Source organism: Crassostrea angulata, chromosome 10 (assembly GCF_025612915.1).
Source record: "Crassostrea angulata isolate pt1a10 chromosome 10, ASM2561291v2, whole genome shotgun sequence".
NCBI classification, from domain to species: domain Eukaryota; kingdom Metazoa; phylum Mollusca; class Bivalvia; order Ostreida; family Ostreidae; genus Magallana; species Magallana angulata.
In genome coordinates, this window is record NC_069120.1 from 10999641 (window position 1) to 11019906 (window position 20266).

Consider the following 20266-nt stretch of genomic DNA (forward strand, 5'->3'; position numbering starts at 1 on the left):
CTAGCTCTGTACGTTTGTGGCAATTTAATGACAGAGAACAGTCGAACCCCATCCGATCAGAACACAATTCTATGTTGGAGGATAAACATACAGTAATTGGACGGGTATGATTGGTTATTATGGAAACATTCGGTGGTCATTAAATTCGCTAATATGAATCATGACATTTGGGTGCAATTTTGACAGTGCTTTGCATGTGGAGAGGTCAGCGCATTTTTCAACATGGCGACCTGTAGACCTAAATGTAATCGAAGCCTATTGTGTGTATTGATTTATTTGTTTATATTCACTTTTGATGTTCAAACTGTGTCCGAAAATGTGAAGTGGTTAAAAAATTTAAGTTCTGGAAGGTTACATTTGCGAAACTTGGGTGAGAAAGATGATCATCATGATCATGTGCATACAAGAGCCAGCGATGACGGGTATAGTCCCGACACACGGCAAGAGACACCCAACCCCACAGTTTTTGGGGGAATCAAAATTGAACACGAAGCACGAAAACTCTCAGCTCGACTCAGGTGGCTTAGTAATGAAGAAATTGGAATAACCAAGATGCAGGTTTGTATGATTTGTGAATTTTAGTCAAACTGTTCTAACTTCTATCAATTATTTTTTAGCTTTTCACTAAACAGCATAAATCACCTCTTATTAATTAAAAAAAATCAATTGTATATGGTTAAGTAACATATGAATTTTTTTACCTTTAATGTTGTATTTTGCAATTTTATTTATTAAACCAATTTGATATAACAATATATGCTACTAATACACTCGATACCGAGGTCAGCACAAGATAGAAAGAACAACAAACTTAAACCATTGAGGTCTTATTAATAAAGTGTACTCATAATTCTAGACTGATTTCCAAAATGCATGTTCTTTCAATATTTTATATTTGATAATCTTGTCCCTTTTAATATTAACTTGAACACTTGTCACTTAATAAAAAAAAATTAAATTTATGTGCATTAATTACAAAATCTCCTAGTACAGCATTATATTTTTCAAATTTTCAGTTTTGATTGAGACAGTTGATTTACAATTACATGTTAAAATTTAAGTAAATGTGCCCTAGCTCTCTGGGTACCCTGATTTATTCAGTTCTGAATTAATTTCATGGAATTAACAAACGAAAACTATGTATTGTATGGAAATGTGAATGTACATTTTGTTATATCACGGTAGTTGACTCTTTTTCTGTTTTTTCTCTTAAATGGTATCAATTTGTTTAATAAAAGTCAAATAAGTTTTCAAAGAACATTCTTTAAGCTTCAAGGTTTAACAGTTTTTCAAAATACTATTACCTGAATCATCAGATTTACTGGATGAAAAAAGATTTAAAGAAAATTTCTCCTAATGATTTAGTACCAGTGTGCTTTTCTTAAGTTAAACTGCATATATCATACATAGAAAACAATTTATCATTAATTATGTGTATTTTTATGTAGAATTATTTGAAAGGATTTCTCTATAAAAGCTAAGATATAACAGTGTGTTTCTCCTCATATAAACTGATTCACTAAAAAGATTTTTTGGATTGAAGTTCACACAGTGAAATACAATCAAATAATGTCCTGAAATGTTGATTATGAAGTGACAGATCCTCAGTGCATGCTTACAAGGTGTCCTCTTCATAGGTGTCAGCCAGTATTAAGACAAGATTTTTTAATGTTTGAAGTTTTCAATACTGTTCAAATCATTCATCAAAGTGGGTCTCTTTTTTGTAGATAAAATTATTGAAATCAATTGTCACACCTTGAGGAATTGGGATTTTGTTGACACAGAGCTCAAGGCAGCTATTGGCAAATATTGGTTGAGAGTAGATTTAAAATAGTACAGGCATTAAAGTTCTTTCAATGCAGCTTTTTATGCAGCTTTCCTTGTTGTTTTTTTTTTTCAGAACGATATGTTGCACTATTATTGCAAAAGTTCAATAAACAAGGTTAAACCTCTAATTTGGGGTTAAAATACTGTAAATGAATGAACTCATTCAAAGTTAAAATACTCAAGATACTGAAGATAAATGTACTCCTCGCCCCCTTCCCTGGAAATAATCAAATTTTCAATGTTAGACAAAATTATTAATAATCAAGTGTCAAAAAATAAATAAGTTTAATGTGAGTCTTTTGATACATCAATTTATTTTCAACAGAATTGGGAAAACTAATATTGCACACATAAGCACATCTACATGTATATCCATGGGTTTTTTAACATTTGAATATTCTGTTTGATAGATTATGATGAATGTCAAGTGTTTCCACCATATCTATCATGAAGTAGGTTTTCTTCATGAGTTTAATCAATCGCTTACTAATACCTTTTTACAAACTCATTCTTCAAATGCCAATATATCAGTATTTACTGGTTTTATGCATCAAATTTTTTACTTACAGGCCATTTATGATTCATTGCCATATGAGAAGAAAAATCATGATCCAATCAATACACTACAGAAAGTGAGTTCAATAACTACAAATTATTACATTTTATATCATGTTTAAGTATGGTACAGAGAAGTGTTTCTATCAAATGATGTTGAAAATCTTTTCTGAATCATTGTCCAAAGATCAGTTTACATCAACATTGGTAATGTGGACATAGTTATTAAAAAAAAAAAATTAAAAATAAAAGACTACTCTTAAAGAAATGTATGTTTACATTTATGTTTTTCATTTGCAGATTGCTTCACGGTTGAAAAAGAGATTTAGAAACTATATTCAAGTTTTACAAACCAACAAAGCCACTGTTCAAAACATGTACCGGTTCCATGTTAAGAACCCCATGAATAGCAACATCAGCTGCTGTATGATTCCACACCAGGAGTTTATGTAAGTTAACTATCAGTCTATAGTTTTGTGAGTGATGTCAATTTTGATATTTATTTATAAGGACTTAAATTTAGACATGAATTTAGAAATGTTTTGTCTACTTCTACTGCTCTGATTTCTCTCTCAGAGAGAGAGAGAGATCGAGAGAGATCAACAAAGACATCCCAAACCCATGTAGTCTGGAATTTTTTTTCTTTTTTCTTACATGAGTTGTTTTTGTTGTTGAAAAGAAAGTGGTTTTCAAATGGGTATGTCACCTTTTGAGTTGGCAATTCCTTTTCTGTTTATGGAACAAAGTTTCATAGGAAAAGGAATGACTAAAACCCAGTCTGTTTTTCTTTCATTAGACATCAGATCTATCCATTTTGGAGTACATGTAGGTAGATCAAACGCTATCTGTGTGGAGTGTTGGACAAAAAATTCAATCCCGCAATATTGGTTCTCTCATGGCCAAGCAAACAATCACCTGGCTGGCTTCTTTGTAGTTGTACCAATAACTCCTTTGACGGTCAGGCCCGAGGATTGGGTCAAACTACCGGCCAAGAGTTACCTGTGAGCGGTAGAAAATGGGATTTAAATCCAATATCTTTCATGATAGCAGCTCTTGTTCAAAGTGTTTGTATGTAAATGATATTGATATTTTGATGTGTATCAAATAGGAAGGATAGGACAAAATGAACTGGTTGCCTGGAATAAAAAATGTAAAATGCAGTTTGGTGATATCTTCTATAGATGAGATGAAAGCCATCTAAATAGTCTTAATTTGAATAAATCTATCAATAATTTGGAAAGGAAAAGTGATTTTAGCTTTGATTTTCTACTTTTGATTAAATGCCCACAATTTGGCTTTGGGGAGAAATTGGTAGAAAGATATTCCATCAATATTCAAATTACCATAAAATGTGTGTTCAAACAAGAAGGCAGAGCGTTTGAAGAGATAGAAACTACACCACTTTTGACAAGTTTTGCCATAGATTGGCCTCCAGGTTGAATTGATAATGCTTTGTATTCTAATGTGGGTGAATAAATAAATTCTAATGAACATAATACCTGTGATTATGTACATTAACAGTGCCTTGCGTTAAGAACTAAGCATTTATAATTGAATCATAAGAATGGTTGTAGAAATATAAGGATTTATAATTGGAAGGAATGGCTATTTTTGAAAAGAGGAGTCAAACAGCATCAAACATGATATCTTAATATTCACGATCACAACAATTTCCTTATCAATGAACTTAAGTAAACTGATTGATTCCCATCTCTCGATGAAAATACAGTTTCTTTTTATGATCAACAAAAAGAATTGGGGTATATGATAGTCATAAATATTACGTTATGTACAATGCAAAAGCCAGTGTCACAGATTTATAGAACAAATGTCCCAGACAGTTAAGTGTTCAAAGTTTAAATGATTTGTAGTGTGATATTAGAATTTTGTTTCTTGTTTATAGAGAGGATAACCAGTATGGATGTCGAGTCTCCAAGAGAACCAGTTGTGATCTTTATCCAGACAATGTCCGAGAGAACGCCTTCAACCCAGGCAGGATGTTGACAGAAGGTAGGCACCACAAAACTCTCCCTGAATTATGGGCTCTAATATTGGTTCTGGGGGTGGAGGGTGGAGATTTTAAATGAAAAAAAAAAGCAGCATTTTGGGGAAATAATGGAAAATTTATCTTTAAAGTCATCATATTTTGATTCTCTATTGTATTGTTATTAACTTAATTCTTTTTCATTATTCACCTGAAAAAATGAAAAGTAAATACAGTTATGATATGATATAAGTATATCCAGATATATATGTTCTGAAGTTTATGGATTAAGGATGATTGGGAAAAAAAAATACTCATTTCGGAAAAAAAAGGTACCTTTTTTATTGGAAAAGAGGCCTTCAATGGTCCTAGTTTTGGGCAACTTAGAGCCCTCTTTATGCCAACTTTATAAGTTGTCCTTGACTAGATATTGCAAAGATCTTAGTGAAGATTTAAAGATATATCTTAGTGAAGATTTAAAAATAAGATTTTGTAATTGAATGTAATTAATGCTCTCTAAGATGCTTGAAGTCTTTCATATCGATATTATCTGTTAATCCTAGAAAGCTAGCCCTGAGATAAGTGTAAATTATTTTGGTATCTTTCTTAAATAGAATGTGGAATTTGTAACATCTGAATGTGGTGAATAGAATTTGTATTTCAACATTCATAATGCTAAACATATCTCTAATGATTCAAATACTGTGTTTATAACTGGGTTGCATTCTTGTTAGTTGATATTGAACCTCAGTCCCCTTTTCTCTCTTGAATAAGACCAAAAAAAGCTAGCTTCATAAGGAACAACATGACCAGTTCGCTTTATGTACAGTCATAGCTCATATTTAAAAGATAATTAAGCAACCCAAGGTTGGAGTGTACTAACTAAGCAATTTGTTGTGTTAAATCAGGTTTTGACATTGGGTATCGTCTAGTAAAGATTTTACATGTAGTAATGAGAAATGAGATAAAAAGACTCCTTAGTTTTATTGAAATGATTCCTTTGACACTAGTATCTGCTGATCTTATTGCAAGGCGAGTAGTGGGAGCCCTCTGTGAGCTTTTGAAAGTTAAACAGTATCGTTTACACACTTTAGATCATTCCAATAAAGAAAAATCTGTTTGATCATTTCAAATGCCCGTCTTGACAAAGTTGTTTGTGAAATATTACACAATCCTCTATCCATCAATCTGTCATATTGCCTTCCCTAGAGAGCCTCAATTTGTTTTAGAAAAAGGTTTTTTCTGTAAAAGAGAAAAAAAGACTTGTATTATTTCTTTAACACTGAGATACAATTTTGTAACTTTGTCATACACATTTCTATCGACCATGAAACTAGTCAATGATTTATTTGCTTTTTATTCAAAAATTTAATTACATGTATTATATACAAGAAATGCATTCAGCATGACCTGTGGATCACATTATAATAAAATGATGGAATGTATATATTTATTTACCGGTATTTAAATAAGTAGAGAGAGAGAGAGAAAGAGAAATGGAATGATAAAAGCTGCAAAGCTATGCAGAGTCTTACTCAATGTAAAGTCTGCCTTCAAAGGTTATAGTTGATTTGGTCCCCAAAATGCACAAACATCCCCAGCTACTTTAGATAGGGGGCCGTGTTTTATGCCTGCCTAGCAATCCACGGCTATGGTGGTATGCTGTGTAAAACAGGCCAGGCATAAACGAAAACCCAACAGCCCTATCCAGATTTATGGACAGTTTTCCAATTATAGTGGGACATTTTTCATGCTTTGGTTGATTTTGGCTGTGAATATTACAGCCTTTGACAAAAGGCCAGATTCTGATGTATGGGGCAAAGAATGTCTTGATTCTGTTATATTGCAAGCACAGATACCTATAATTCATATAGTTAGAGTCTTGTAACTGTTTTGTTGTGTGTTGTTACTGTGTGTATCATAATATAAAATATAACTGAAAATTCCTTGATGAAGAAAAAACTGTTGACTGAGCTCAGTAGAGTAGGTAGTTGTTATCTTGCTTGTATCTAGTCTATTACCCTATCTACATATCATCAAAAACAATTTTTAGTCTAAGTGTGGTGTCAGATTCACTTTATAGTGCTGCACATGTGGGGAAAAACAGCTGTTTTTCTTGAGCAAAGGTAATGTTCACAGGTACTTCAAAAACTTGTATTAATGCATTCAAGATGTCAAACAAGCCCCAATCTCAAAGGATTCCTTCATTAAACAAATACTGACTTTTTCATGTGGCTTTGGTACATGAGTTATGGTTTGATAACCACTTGTTTTTAAATACAATCTACTTACTCATTTCCCCCTTCTTACATAACCGGAGAACACAAGAGAGAAGGAAAATTTAACTTAAATAAAGTGAGAAAAAAAGTTCAATACTTTTATGAGTATCTACTTCTGTGATCGTGATTTTAAGAAACCTCAGTGTGTGTGTGATGAGCCAAGGCACATAGACGATAACTTTTATGTGAACTATTTTGTGAAGGGTCACAAGGTGAAAGAAATACATGCACATTAAAATAGAACATCTTTAGATCTAGGAAAATTGGCTGATATATGCTTCTAAGCTAGGATTCCTTTTTGCACAGGTTTATGAAATGCTAGTAGATGGGTTGTGTTTTAAAGCAAATTGCCTGTTATTAAATCCGCAAGGTTCTGCTTGGCTAACTGAGTGGATCTCATAAAACGGCAAGCATTATCCCAGCTTCTTAAGGCTTTGGGGGAGCTTTTGTAGATCAGTGAAATGGCTTTACCAGTCCTATGATACTCTCCTATAATACCTGCAATTGGAGTGTTCTCACATCTGTGCGAAATTAAGATTTTCCCCCTTGTACTTTGTAAGATTCCTCATTCAAGAAAATGTGTTAATTTTGTCCAGATTTTTTCATCACCTCTTAAACTTGTATTATTTTCTCCAAGTAGAAAAAAAATGCAATTCATGCAACAGAAAAGCTAGATTAAAAGAAATGCAGAATTCAATAGACTAAGCTCTGATTTTTAAGGTAAATAAAATTTCTGTTAGAAATTTCAGTTGTTATATGTAAATGAATGGCTAGAAAAATTGATCAATATTGAAATTTTGAAACAGTCTTTAGTTTCGAGGAATTGAGGTATTAATTTAAAATGGTATGATATTGCATTCTTGTTATCTAAAATTCCCCCCTGGTCAGTGGGGACAAACATATAATGTTGTACCTGAGCTGTCCAGATGGCCTTTTAAACCTCTAGTGTGAATGGAGCCCCTAAAACCAATGTTATTATTTCACGAAAAATGTAAATGAAAGGCCCCTCATTCAGAGTCTAGGCTGGATGAGTTCTACATTCACACAGGCCTGATAAATGAAGCTGATAAAATTCATAATAAAAAAAGAAAAGTATGAATAAGTCGTCTTTTTATCTGGTCCGATAAAAGATCATTGTCGGCGGCCACACTAAGGATCGCCCAGCAGAAATCAAGTGACTTGTCTGGTTCACCTTTACCATGGCTAACCACCAGCAGTCTTCCTCTACAGAATTCATGATGAAAGTCTTATCAACATGAAATTGCTTTATAGTTGCATGCTCATAAATAATTCCCTTACTGCAATATTGAAGTAAACACAATGATGTATGATGAGTAAATGACGTACACAATTTTCCTTTGATGGACCTATGGACCTTCGTGACTAAACAAGACACTATAAATTTTATATATTAACATAGTTTTGTATATATCTCAGTACATGTAAGTAATCTTTCCCTTTTTTCTGACAGTGTGGAAGGATAACAAGAAACTGTTTCCTGGACTGAAGTGGCAGTATTTCATCTCTGTGGAAGGAGTCCACACCGAGTACCCAGCCAATGCCTTCACCTGGTTCAACAATTGTCCCCAGGCTCATGATATCAGGCACAGGTAAAGAACCCAATCAAAAGACCCACACCCTTTATTTAGACTTACATTAGGAAATTTAGGACCAATTAAGATGGCTGTAGTGCTACCAAACTTTCCATACACTGTAGTTGATGGAATTTCATCTCAAGTTTGTAAGTGGTCATACTTGAGAAACATCTTCATATGATTTTTCATTTGTCAGATATTGAATTCTTAGATTTATATAGTTGGTGTAATAAATAAGAACTTGAAAAACATCTTGAATGATGTTCAGTGAGCACTGCAGAGTTACTGTAGAATTGGTCTCTGTCTTGTGTGTAGACAGAATTGCTGAAACAACATAAGGGTCTGCTGCCTTCAGTAGAATTCCTATTGAATGCGCTCAGCCAAAAGAGCTTCAGAATAACAATGTAGCATGAAATTGCTTCTAGGTAACTGGGGAAAACAGTAGTTGTGGGTTTGACAGTTTATTTCTGAGTTAGGAAATGTAGCAGACATTTTATATACAAGATATTTACTACCCAGCTTGGACTTGTAAAACATAGTCTGGTTTCCAGGCACATAAACAGTGGTTCTGAAGGCAGAGCTAGTGTGTGAGGATGAGAACGCGACAACTTAAATCGACATTTAATGGCAAAATTTACGTCTTTGAAGTAACCTTTTAAATTGACCCATTGTGCAGATGTTATGTAACCGTCTAAAAAAACCGCTAATCAAAGCACCCCGAGTTTTGTGTGCTTTTTCTTGATCTTCAAAACTACATTTATTTTCATTGTAACGTAAACAAGAAACAGTTTGGTTTATTCAGTGTATATCCCAGTATTCCTTTGACTGGCTTATTTCAAAGTGGAAACTGTTTATTGAACTAGCTGGAAGTTGATATAAGTTTTGTGTATCTGAATGAAGGGGGCAATGTACATACTCCTATAAAAGAGTAATTAAACATCAAAGCCGGTCTGTAAACCCACTGCATTTAAGCGGCAGTGTTCCAGCATAATACGAATTTTAAACATGGACGTTTCTCTTTGATGTCTGTTCAAACCTGATAATTTGGATCTCTTTTTTGAAGCATATGTACAACAATCAACAATATTGGAAAATTGGAAATTGTTTTTCTTTTTAATTATGCAGAAAAAGAGAGAGCGTGGCAAAGCTATTATCAAATGAATTTTATTGAATAGGGTCGAACGGTCATGTAAAGTGTATTGGTCCTCCTGACGCAAGCTTTTTTTTTTTTCATTCCATAATTGATTATTTATGATCCAAGGGACATTGAGGAGACATTTTAAATTGTAAATTTTTAAATAAATTATTAGGGCTAGCCTTTAGATTATCGTTGAATTTTATTTGATATTGAGTTTCTGTGGATTTTTTTTTTGGGGGGGGGGGGGGTTAGGCGGTGGTAGGGGGAATGATGGTATGAATAAAAATATTAATCGAAATATAAATTATTGAAAGCATAATGATTAATAAACAAGCTAGTTCATTTCAATATTTTCACTTACCTGCCTCAATCCTTAACTATTTGCAACTTTCCTCTAGTTTCCCATACAATGCATCAATATATTTTTTTACTAAGAGTCAAAAATATTAATTAAAATATGAATTGTTGAAAGCATTATGACTAATTAACAATTTTCTTAAATTTGTTCTGTCCTTGGATTATCCAAATTCCTATTTATTTTGATCGCTACATCAATTTATTATGAGTCAGTGAATATCTGGCCTATCAGTAGTGAGCATTTAATTAGCCTGCCAATGATGAAAGTTAATATCTAGACAGGTTAACCAAGTATAAAGCAATTCTCCAACCAAAGAGGCAAAAACAATCTTTTGGGATCATCAGCAGAAGCAAGCCTGATTACCTAGCATAAAATCAGCCAATATAAGTATTCAAAACTATCAAAGAGCAGCACTTGACATGGCGCTGAGCCGATTGTATCAGAAAGTGGCCTGCTAACAGCAGGATGATGTTTAACTTTCACACCAGGGGGGTAGAGACTTCACAAGCCAGAGCCTCTCTTCTCCATAGCTTTTTCCTTGATGAGTTCTAAAGAAATCAGGCAGGAAAAAATATTTCCTCTGGTGTCAGAATTCATGAATTATACATTGGATATTTTTTTCTCCATCAAAGCACCCTGTGTACAAGTGAATAAACTGGTTCTTTTCTATTTGTTGGACCTTTTTCTGTTCCATCTTAATGGGTCACACATGATGGTCACCAATAGCAAGCATACATGAATTGCTCGACATAACGTTCCAGTTATTTGATTTTTAAATAGGGTTGGTTTGAAATTTTTTTTTTTTTTGCTTTAAAGTGAAATTATATGAAATAAATTTTTCAATGCACCAACTTTTTATTGCTGGTGGTTGTCAGAGGAAATGGGCTTTGTAGAGCAGGCCTCATGATTTTGAAATTTGCATGACAATCAGAAATATAGCTGGCATGCATATTGGATGGAAGAGTGCTGAAAGTCATGCAGGATAACATAAAACAAAACTAGAACTGAGAGTAGGGTATTTTAGGAAGTGAGTAAATTAGGGAGACTTGATAAAATAACACTCACATCATGAGGAGTAGCAACATTTGCACAACTTGTGAGATATGTATGAGACAATCACATGCAAGACTGTAATTACAATCATGATTTGTAGCCCTGCATTAGGGATATGGGAGGAGAGAAAATGATATAAATCGAGTTTGGTGAAACGAGGCCCACATAAAACAGACTAGATTCAACACAAGCTCATGTAAATCCACTACCTGCAGTGTGCATGTTCAATAATTACATCCATAATTCTTAGCTTTGCATTTAGAACTCGGTATCAAAGTGGAAATTTTCCTTTGATTGCTGGTTATAGTGGAGGAGATAAAGATTGACAAGGTTGAACCTGAAAATAAAGAAAAAAATCCAGTCTAGTTTATTGGAAATATAAATCAAATAGTTATTAAACACCGGAGCTTTGATGTAGTTGAAAGCAAACATGTGTGTCACAAACTTCAAAAAACCTTTTGGTTGGTCGATGGAAGCAAGTGCAAAGTCAGAACTGCAATTATGTGTATTATTTGATATTTTGTTTGATTGTTGCCTGAAATAAAAGGAGTATTTTTTATCCTGCTCCTCACAATCAAACATCTCTGAGAGTAGAACCATCTTTGATGTAGCTCTTACAATCCAAATTAATAGTGCAGCAGAAAGGAAAGCAAATATAGGGGCTGTCGGTCAAAGAAGTCATGTTGCACTAAGCTAACAGGATGGGTGGAAAAGTGTTGAAATATTTATTGTGTGAGAGAAAATGAAAAGCATGTGTCTGACAAGGACAGGATTACATAAGACGCCAATGAATACACATCACAGAACTTAATTTGTTTCAACACCATTGATATACCTGTTTTTGAAGTTTTTTCCTGTTTGAAGTTTTTTTTTCCCAAAAAGGGATGGGGTGTTAATGGTAGAAATTAGTTTTCATTGATTTTGTTTTGGAGATGTGACGTCTCACAAAAAAGTAATTTACATTTCATAAATAACAAAACAGAAATCATTAACATTCTATAATTTTAATCATTTCAAGCATTTTACATATGTATATCAATATATAACAAAACCTCTGCCCCCCCCCCCCCCCCCCCCCCCCCCAAAAAAAAAAAAATTAAAAAAAAAAAAAAAAAATCATTTTTAATTCTGTAAAGAAACAAATGGCTTGAAGTCATTATTTGATGTTAGAATAATTTTATTAGAATTATCTACCTGTACATTTTGAACACAAATTCTGTTGATCTGTATCACAGTCGATTGATTGTTTACTTTTACAGTGATGTGTACTTGGCCACTGTTCAGCCCCAGCCACAACATGTCGTCATAGTGATGGACCATGGAAACTCACTCAGTAGTAACCAGTTAAAAACAGCCAAGGGGATAGCCAAGCAATTCCTGAATTCCCTGTCAGAGAGAGACAGAGTAAGTTAAAAGAACTTTAAGACAGGCAAGAGTTTTTATCTCCAACAAATATCTATAAACAGGAAGTGCAAATATGAATTTTGATATAGTGTAATGGAAGATTCTCGATTTTAATTTTTTTGTTTAATGAGCACTGTGTGATAGCTACACAAGTAATATAGTAATGGAAGAGTATGTCTTTTTACAGGTTGCTGTGTTTGGGTTAGCTTCTCGTCCCTCATTTCCTCGAGATCCAAGCGATGACTCATGTTTGCCAAACTCATTGGTCCCTGCTACATTTGAAGCTAGTCTCTTTTTCAGTTCTTTTGTGGATAACCTTCAACAAGAAGATGGTAAGGGAAAAAACAGCAGAAATTTTTCTAACAATATTATGTACAAATTACATCATCTTCTCTGTTTTATATTGATGATAAATCAACTTACAGTACATACGGTATGTTCTGTATTTCAGCATCTACAAACCATTCTCTTGGTTTTCAAACTGCCTTTGAGATGATAGAAAACATGATCAGAAGGAGCAAAGGAGTTACCATAGGTAGGATATCTGATAAACCATCTGTAACATGGTTAATGCAACTTACTATGGGATATAACTAATTTCATAAATTTTGACCAAATTAAATCAAAACTTGATTGCTATGACTCCAGATTCTGTTACTTATTTTAAGATTGTTTGATATATTGATATTCTTAAATGAAAATTTATTCCTCAATAAAAATGTAGCTGGAAAGTTTATCTTGCTTTTGTCTTTGAACAGAGAATGCCATGATTTTGTACATCAGTCGAGGCTTGTTGTCTTCTCTGACGGAAGGACGAGACATCATGGAGACCATTTCTATACACAATGGTCGTCTGGATCACAGAGTCATCATTAACACATATGCTGTCATAGATGGCAAGTAGATTCTAAATAAGTATTAAAACAATAGGTTAATGATCAAAATACTCTAGACAGAGAAAAATATTGTCTAATCAGTGTTGGGAATTCTTTGCTTGTCTACTCACTACTTTTTAAAATATTGTCTTATGGGGGCATTTATATTTTTAAAGCATTTTTTGCTCATTAATGTAAAATACTGCCTTCAAAATTTTAAATGAAAAATGATCACTTCTATTCATAACTTACGTCCAAAACTTTTTTCAGATGGAAAGCATATAATGTTTGAAAAGAGCATTTTACAAGATATTGCTGAGCAGAATTTCCTGAAGTATGAAGTCAACTACAAGAGTCCTAAGCCTGTCATTGTAAGTTGAGAAAATACAAGAATGGTTGTTTGTTTACTGTTGAAATCAAATTTGATAAATATTATATTTCTAATGATTTTAAAGGTCTGGGAATTTTCTGACCGTTCAGATCTAATTTGTAGATAATTTTAAGAATAATCCGATAATTTCTTAAATTGAACATCTAACTGCAGTACTAGTATATCAATTATGTTTTATTTGTTAACGTGAACAAATGTCTGTTACAGGCGGGAATGATGGTGACCATTAATTCTACCAAGGACCTAAGTGTTTCTGTGGGCAGGTTTTATCTCCCCCTCAACAAGTCAGCCCCAGAATCACCCATCTTCTCCCTCCCTTACATGGACATGGCAGATCAGAGTAAGCTTTATAATGAAATTTGGATTTAATTTCTTATTTTTTCCACAGGATATTGATCATAAATAATGTTGTGATTTTTTCCCCTTAAAATTGCATGAGTGTAACTTAGATTCATTATTTTTGCAGCTCTCACAATGAGTATAAGCCAGCCATGTTTCCATGGCAAAGAACTGATAGGAATCATGGGAGTTGACCTACATATGGAGGATGTTGTCCAAGATGTGACTTATTACAATCAAGAATTAAATTCATACATTTTCCTTATCACAACAGAAGGCAAGTTTAAATGGATTAATGTTGTCATTGATAACACTGAACTTATCACAGTCACTGTTTTGTCATTATGAAGAAATACTGATGTACTGTCTACTTTATTTCCAGGGTATACCATAATGCATCCAGCATTCAATCGTCCAATGAAAACTCGCATACAGCCCATGCACACAGATATATGGCACTTTGAAAACAAGGATGGATTTGCCAGAATAAGAAGTGACATGTTAAAGTAAGAACCTCCAAAATATCACAAAATTTCATCAATAGCTAGGTTTTTAATGTGTCATCTTTATTTCAAGAGGTTAAAGTTTTGGGAATTGTCTTATGCTTTCTGCCAGAACGATAAAATCAAAAATAAAATCCATTTGATTATGTTGTTACAGTTTGCCAGAAGGAGAAAGATTGATGCACAATAAAAAAGGAAATACAAATTCCACAGAGGACAATTCATCCAAATCAGACTTTTATGCCAAATACATGTGGAAGAGAGTAAGTGCACAGTAATAAAGACAGTAATGAGATGTGAAAAAACAGATATAAACTGTATCATGTTGTCTTCATAACTCTTCATCAATTATAAAAATGCAATATTTACATACTTTGTTTTAGATTGAAAACACAACTTTTATTGTGGTGCTGAAACTTTTGACAGAAGTTGAAACCACCCAGACTCTAGAACATCTACACGGTATTTACAGATATACCTCTTGTTGTATTTATACATTGAGTCAGTGTTGTGCTGTTTTCTGAGATAGTAAAAGAGGTTTTTAGAATGAATATGCAGAGTTAGATTGAGATGAATGTCTTTCTCCTTCAGTGTCCAATGACCCACACTTGGTCTATCACCGCCTGGATCTGGTCCAGCCCAATGATATGTGTCTGCATCGCCACATGCCAGCCACTTCAGACACTAGTACAGTGTTCCTGTCCCCAAAGAGCTTTCTGGACCCCTTTGAGCACCTCAGCAACTTGGAGACTAAGAGAATGGTTCAGAATTATGTGGCTTATCTGAAAGATGACACTCGTCTCATCACAAACCCTGGATTGAAGGTGAGATCTGTTTTATTATTTTGTTTTGTTGCTTGAATTTGTTTGAATCTTTCAAGTTCTTTGTGAATTAAGTTGGTTTCAAGTTTTCTACAGCTAGCTTACACTAATTTCATATGCATCATAATTTGGACATTTTAATTGAATACGATTCGCTAAGTGTTCTTTAGTGTTGGTCTCCAATACTTATTATGAATTATATTTGCACAATTGATTTGGAGAGGATACTAGAAAACAAACCATCATCTAAAGAATTGTCATTGTTTATACATGTACATGTATTTTCAATCAATGTGCGTAGATGTATTCATTACAGATGAATAAAACATAATCAAAATATTTTATTTTATATCATAGGTATGATTGTCAAGAATCTAATCTTATAGTCAGTTGTATTGTGTATAATTCAACAAATCTTATAACTTTGTAGACTGAGGTGAAGAATGATGTTGCTGCCACTGGTAGAATTAACACTGAGTGGTTACGCCGCTACCACCACCACATGAACCACCAGGAAGAATCCATTGTACGCCGCTATGTGGCAACACCTAGTGGAGTGTTTAGGTCTTTCCCTGGAACAGTGATTGAAAAGACGTCTGATCCGACCAAAACCGACTGGTAAAGAATGAGGACTTACTTTAAACACTGTTTCATTTACTACATTTTCTGAGATAATAAAGAGGAAATACTGATCAAATTTCATATCATAAAATTAAAAGTATTACAAGATGGGCAATTTTGTTGACAGGTTTCAAAGGGCAGAAGAATTTCCTGGTCATGTGACATTAACCCCACCATATTTGGATACTCTTGGAGCTGGATACATTGCCACTATCAGCCACACCATTTACGAGGGAAAGTAAGTACATAAAGAATATTACTCTGATAAAAACTCTTGACTGCCTACACTGAAAAGGTTTTGTATTAAGTTGATTTCTGTGCTGGGTTTCTTGTTGATTTATTTTTGTTGACTTCTATATAGGCCAGCCTCCCTACACAGTCCACACGACCGTGTGGTAGCTGTGATGGGGATGGACCTGACCATGGGATTCCTCCACAAGCTTCTGTCTGAAGTGATTCCAATCTGTGCTCACCAAAATATCAGGTAAGTTGTCAATCATTCTTGAATTATTGCACCTATATTTTTTTTTTAAGTTTAACTTATTAGTTACCGTACATGTACTAGAATTATGAAATATCAGCCATTAAGTTTCATATATGTAGTTAACGACATGTTACTTGTATTTGATTTAGATGTTTCATTATGGATGACAAGGGATATCTAGTGGCTCATCCTAAACTGATTGAACCAAACAGTAAAGTGGTCCAGCACATCACCCACAAGGTACACTGGCTATCTATTCTCTAATTTGCTACAAATTTATTGTTAAAGTGCACTTATAAAGAGGAACAGAATTACAATACACTGTTATTTTGTTACTTTTAAAAGGAACAATTGGTTGCTAATGACATCCTGAACCACAAGCACTTTGTGAGGAAGACCCTGTGTAACAGCTACAATGACCGGACCATCCAGCGCTTCTACAAGTTCAACACCAGTCTGGAGGGCGTACTCACCAACCTGGTCCATGGAGAACACTGCGCAAGATACCAGGTAGGATTTCTGAAGTTTATTAAATAAATATGATTTGATATCTAGCAGGAGTACTGTGCCTTACAGAGAACACTTACTGATACAATGTTTTACATATTTGTTTCTCTACAGATCACTCATATTCCTGGAACCAATTCATTTCTGGGGATTGTGAATCATACGTGTAACACAGACACTGCTTTCTGCCCTTGTAGCACGGTAAGAAAACATGGCGTTATGATTTAAGTTAACTGTTGAGATCATTGATGGTTACTTTGAATAGTGGTACTCTTAAACTAGTGTAACATAGCTACAGTGTTGTGTTTTATTGTTTGTGATACAGGTGGACCGTCTGTGTCTGAACTGTAACCAGATGGAGCAGATTGTGTGTGAGTGTCCATGTGAGTGTCCTCTGGATATGAACTTCTGTACTGGGGAGTTACTGCAGGAAGATGACAGGTAAACACACCTACAATACTAATCCACTAGAGTAATCTTATACTGAGAACAAGCATTTTTAAATGTTTTTTTTAAAAATGGATTGTAGAAAAAGTTAAGCATTTAAGCTTCGACAATTGTCAACAGAGCCTTAATTGTTTATTGGCATTTTTTTAATGCAGAAATCCCTCATGCAGTCATGAAGTAGAGAAAGAGACTCCAATCCATTTAAATTTCCCACCATTTGATGATGTCAGACAGTGTCATCGATCAAAATGCAGCATGCTTGCAACCAAACTGTAAGAAACTGTTAAAATTTTTAATTGCATTTGTTGAATTAACAAAATAATTGTGCAGACACTTTGTTAACTGGGTATACATGTATGTTTGGTGGACAGGGACTGCATCAGTGCCATTGGGTGTGCTTGGTGTGAGAGACAGAAGCACGGACTGGCCAGTGTGAAGCATCCCTACTGTGCTGACCAGCGGAGATGTTTTGGTGGGGTGGAGGAGGCAGTCTCACCTTACGGAGATGAAATAAGAGGTATCTCAAAGTCCTAACAACTTTTTTAGATTTATTTTCTTTGAATAGAAATGTATGCAGTACATAGTTTGCCTCTCAACTCTTTTATATGTATATTTTTGCTGATGGACAAATTTTTGAATCCGTTCAGAATAATAGAGACATGTAATGAAAAAAGCCAAGACTTTCACCAGCTGTGTTATTATTTTGCTATCCTCAGCCATGGCTAACCAGGAGAAGCCTATGCCCATGAAGAGCACCCCGGTGGGCCCTGTAGCAGGAGGAATCATGGGATGTTTCCTGGTGCTGGCCCTGGGTGTTTACTGTTACCGACATCATATCCACCGGAGTTCACACCAATACATAAATAACCTACCAGAAAACCAGAACCGAATGTCTCATTTCTATGAAGAGGAGCCACCAGAACCCACAGATGACATTGCTGCAGGTAATCAATTGTGATTCAGTGGACAATATGATGATATTGTCGTTGTTATTGAAAATCTCGATGAAACTTAAACATTACACATGTATCAATCATTACCTATTAAACTTCATCACCAAATTCAAATTAGTCTATATTTGGAGAAAATTCTTTCTCAAAATTCAGTAAGATTCAATATGGAAGGTCAATAAGTGTTTATTTCATTTTATTTTCAGGACATACCAATTTTGTTCTATCAACATTTGAGAATCCTGCCAGCATATCACCGTATCGTGTGAACACTTCGTATCGGCGGCCCGCCGGAGGGGACAGTGATCACGGATACAGCACAATGACTCCTCATGAGGACAGTGAGCACGCCAGTCTGCCGTGCCTTGAACCTTTGATTAAGGAGAGATACAAACCAGGATCTCTCAGTGTTGTTAAAAATACACCAGGGAAAATCCCTCCCCCTCCCAGTCACTACAGGAGGAGCCGGAGCCCCACCCCTCCCAAGTACTATCAACCCATACCTGAACAAACTGTCATCCCCCCTCAGACTACCATTATTGAACACCCTAACAGTGTCATAGCTAATGTTCAGGTGCATATGGTGGACACACATTAGTTATGAACATGTGCATTTTCTGTAGATCTGAAAATTCTTCTTGAACCTAAATGTTTGTTCAGTGGAAGAAGAGAGGACTTGGAATGCACTGGACAGTTGTTCAACTGTGATTTCTCAAGGATTATTTTATTTCAAAAGTTGGTGCATTTGAAGCCTAACATCAGTACTCTTCTGTTGGTGCAGATTTGTGGAGGCTGACGTGAACTTTTCAAACATAGTATTTGTAACTATGTGATTGTGATACACTGGAAAGTGAAAGTAAGACGGAGCGCAATTGTTTTTGTTCAAACTGTGCCACAGAAAAAAAAAATCCCACAGAGCAATAAATTCAATGTCAAGGAAAGAAAACTTAACCTCAGGATTTATTGGAGATGACTGAATTTTGAACTTTGACCTCCAGGGCAATGTGAAATGGTTAAACTGAAGAAATGACTTCTCGTAAATATTGTGTACTGGCCAGTGATGCTAGAATGGTTTCATTCAGGGATTGTGTGCTGATCAATTAACATTGTGGGTGCTGCTGTTTTTTCTCCATTATAAGTGCTTTGTCTTGTGTGTCTAAGGACTTTCATATAAACAATTGTGTGCATTTATGCACAATGAAAAGAGATAGTTTACATTTTATTAGCTGCTGAAATTTTTATTTTTGATTTTTTTTATAGTCTTTAAAGATTTTTAGCAATTTCTTGTATTTTTCCTTTATTTTGCACTGGGATTTTTATACATTTAGCTGTAAATACAAGGTTGTAATAGTCAATCAATTTCATAGATATTTATTAAATGAACTGACAACAATGTGAATGTACATAGAAAACTGATTTATTACTGAGGTAGAATTTTGATAGAGGAATAATAAGGTGCATTTATCTGGTACATTTAGTACTGCAGATAATGAAAATCAAAGGAACATCTCACAGTGGAAACAAATTCATTCCATCAATTCTGGTCTTATATATATGAGCAAAGTATGTGTAGAAGGTATTATTATTAAAAGTTTTGTGAACCTTAAAAAAAATTAGTAAAAAATAGATGTGTAAAATATAAAGAAAAACAGTTGATATAAAATTGCAGCAAACATTTATATTGAACTGTTTATTTATTGCCTGTGATGTGTGTTTGAGTTGTGTGCATGTGATATATATATATATATATATAAGAAAAATCATGTTAAAGTCCAAAATTATGTTTTACTATAAAAGGTTGTAATTTATAGTTTAATACCATAGAGTTGTGTTCTGAATTGCATCTAGATTTAATATATGTATCAATTTTTACATTTTACCTATTTATACAGTTTTTTTAATCTAAAAAAAAAAAACCATCAATTTTACCACACTGAAATGAAGTTTATAATGAACCTTGCATTTTGTGTAATAGTTGTGTGTATGAAGAGTTATCCCTCTTTCAACCAAACCTTTTCTGACACATTATGTATCACTGCATCGTACCATTGATACATCATACATAGACAATTTACATTGATACATAGTGTATCATCACACAGTGCAGTTCTTTTGCATTGAGTACAAGAACAAAT

General features: G+C 34.2%; 1 protein-coding gene across 1 annotated transcript; it reads left to right on the forward strand.

The window, feature by feature from the left end:
* Positions 1 to 8: 8 nt before the first annotated feature.
* LOC128165159 (VWFA and cache domain-containing protein 1-like) lies at positions 9 to 19878 on the forward strand. Its single transcript, XM_052829402.1, has 27 exons — positions 9 to 558; positions 2397 to 2459; positions 2683 to 2831; positions 4286 to 4392; positions 8117 to 8255; positions 12049 to 12193; positions 12381 to 12525; positions 12645 to 12728; positions 12952 to 13089; positions 13339 to 13439; positions 13667 to 13799; positions 13926 to 14075; positions 14181 to 14304; positions 14459 to 14564; positions 14685 to 14763; positions 14893 to 15125; positions 15553 to 15740; positions 15871 to 15981; positions 16105 to 16227; positions 16377 to 16467; positions 16573 to 16737; positions 16849 to 16935; positions 17060 to 17175; positions 17337 to 17453; positions 17553 to 17698; positions 17898 to 18125; positions 18338 to 19878. The coding sequence occupies exons 1-27, from the start codon at positions 223 to 225 to the stop codon at positions 18727 to 18729; spliced, it is 3996 nt and encodes a 1331-aa protein (XP_052685362.1). The 5' UTR covers positions 9 to 222; the 3' UTR covers positions 18730 to 19878.
* The last annotated feature ends 388 nt before the right edge of the window (positions 19879 to 20266 follow it).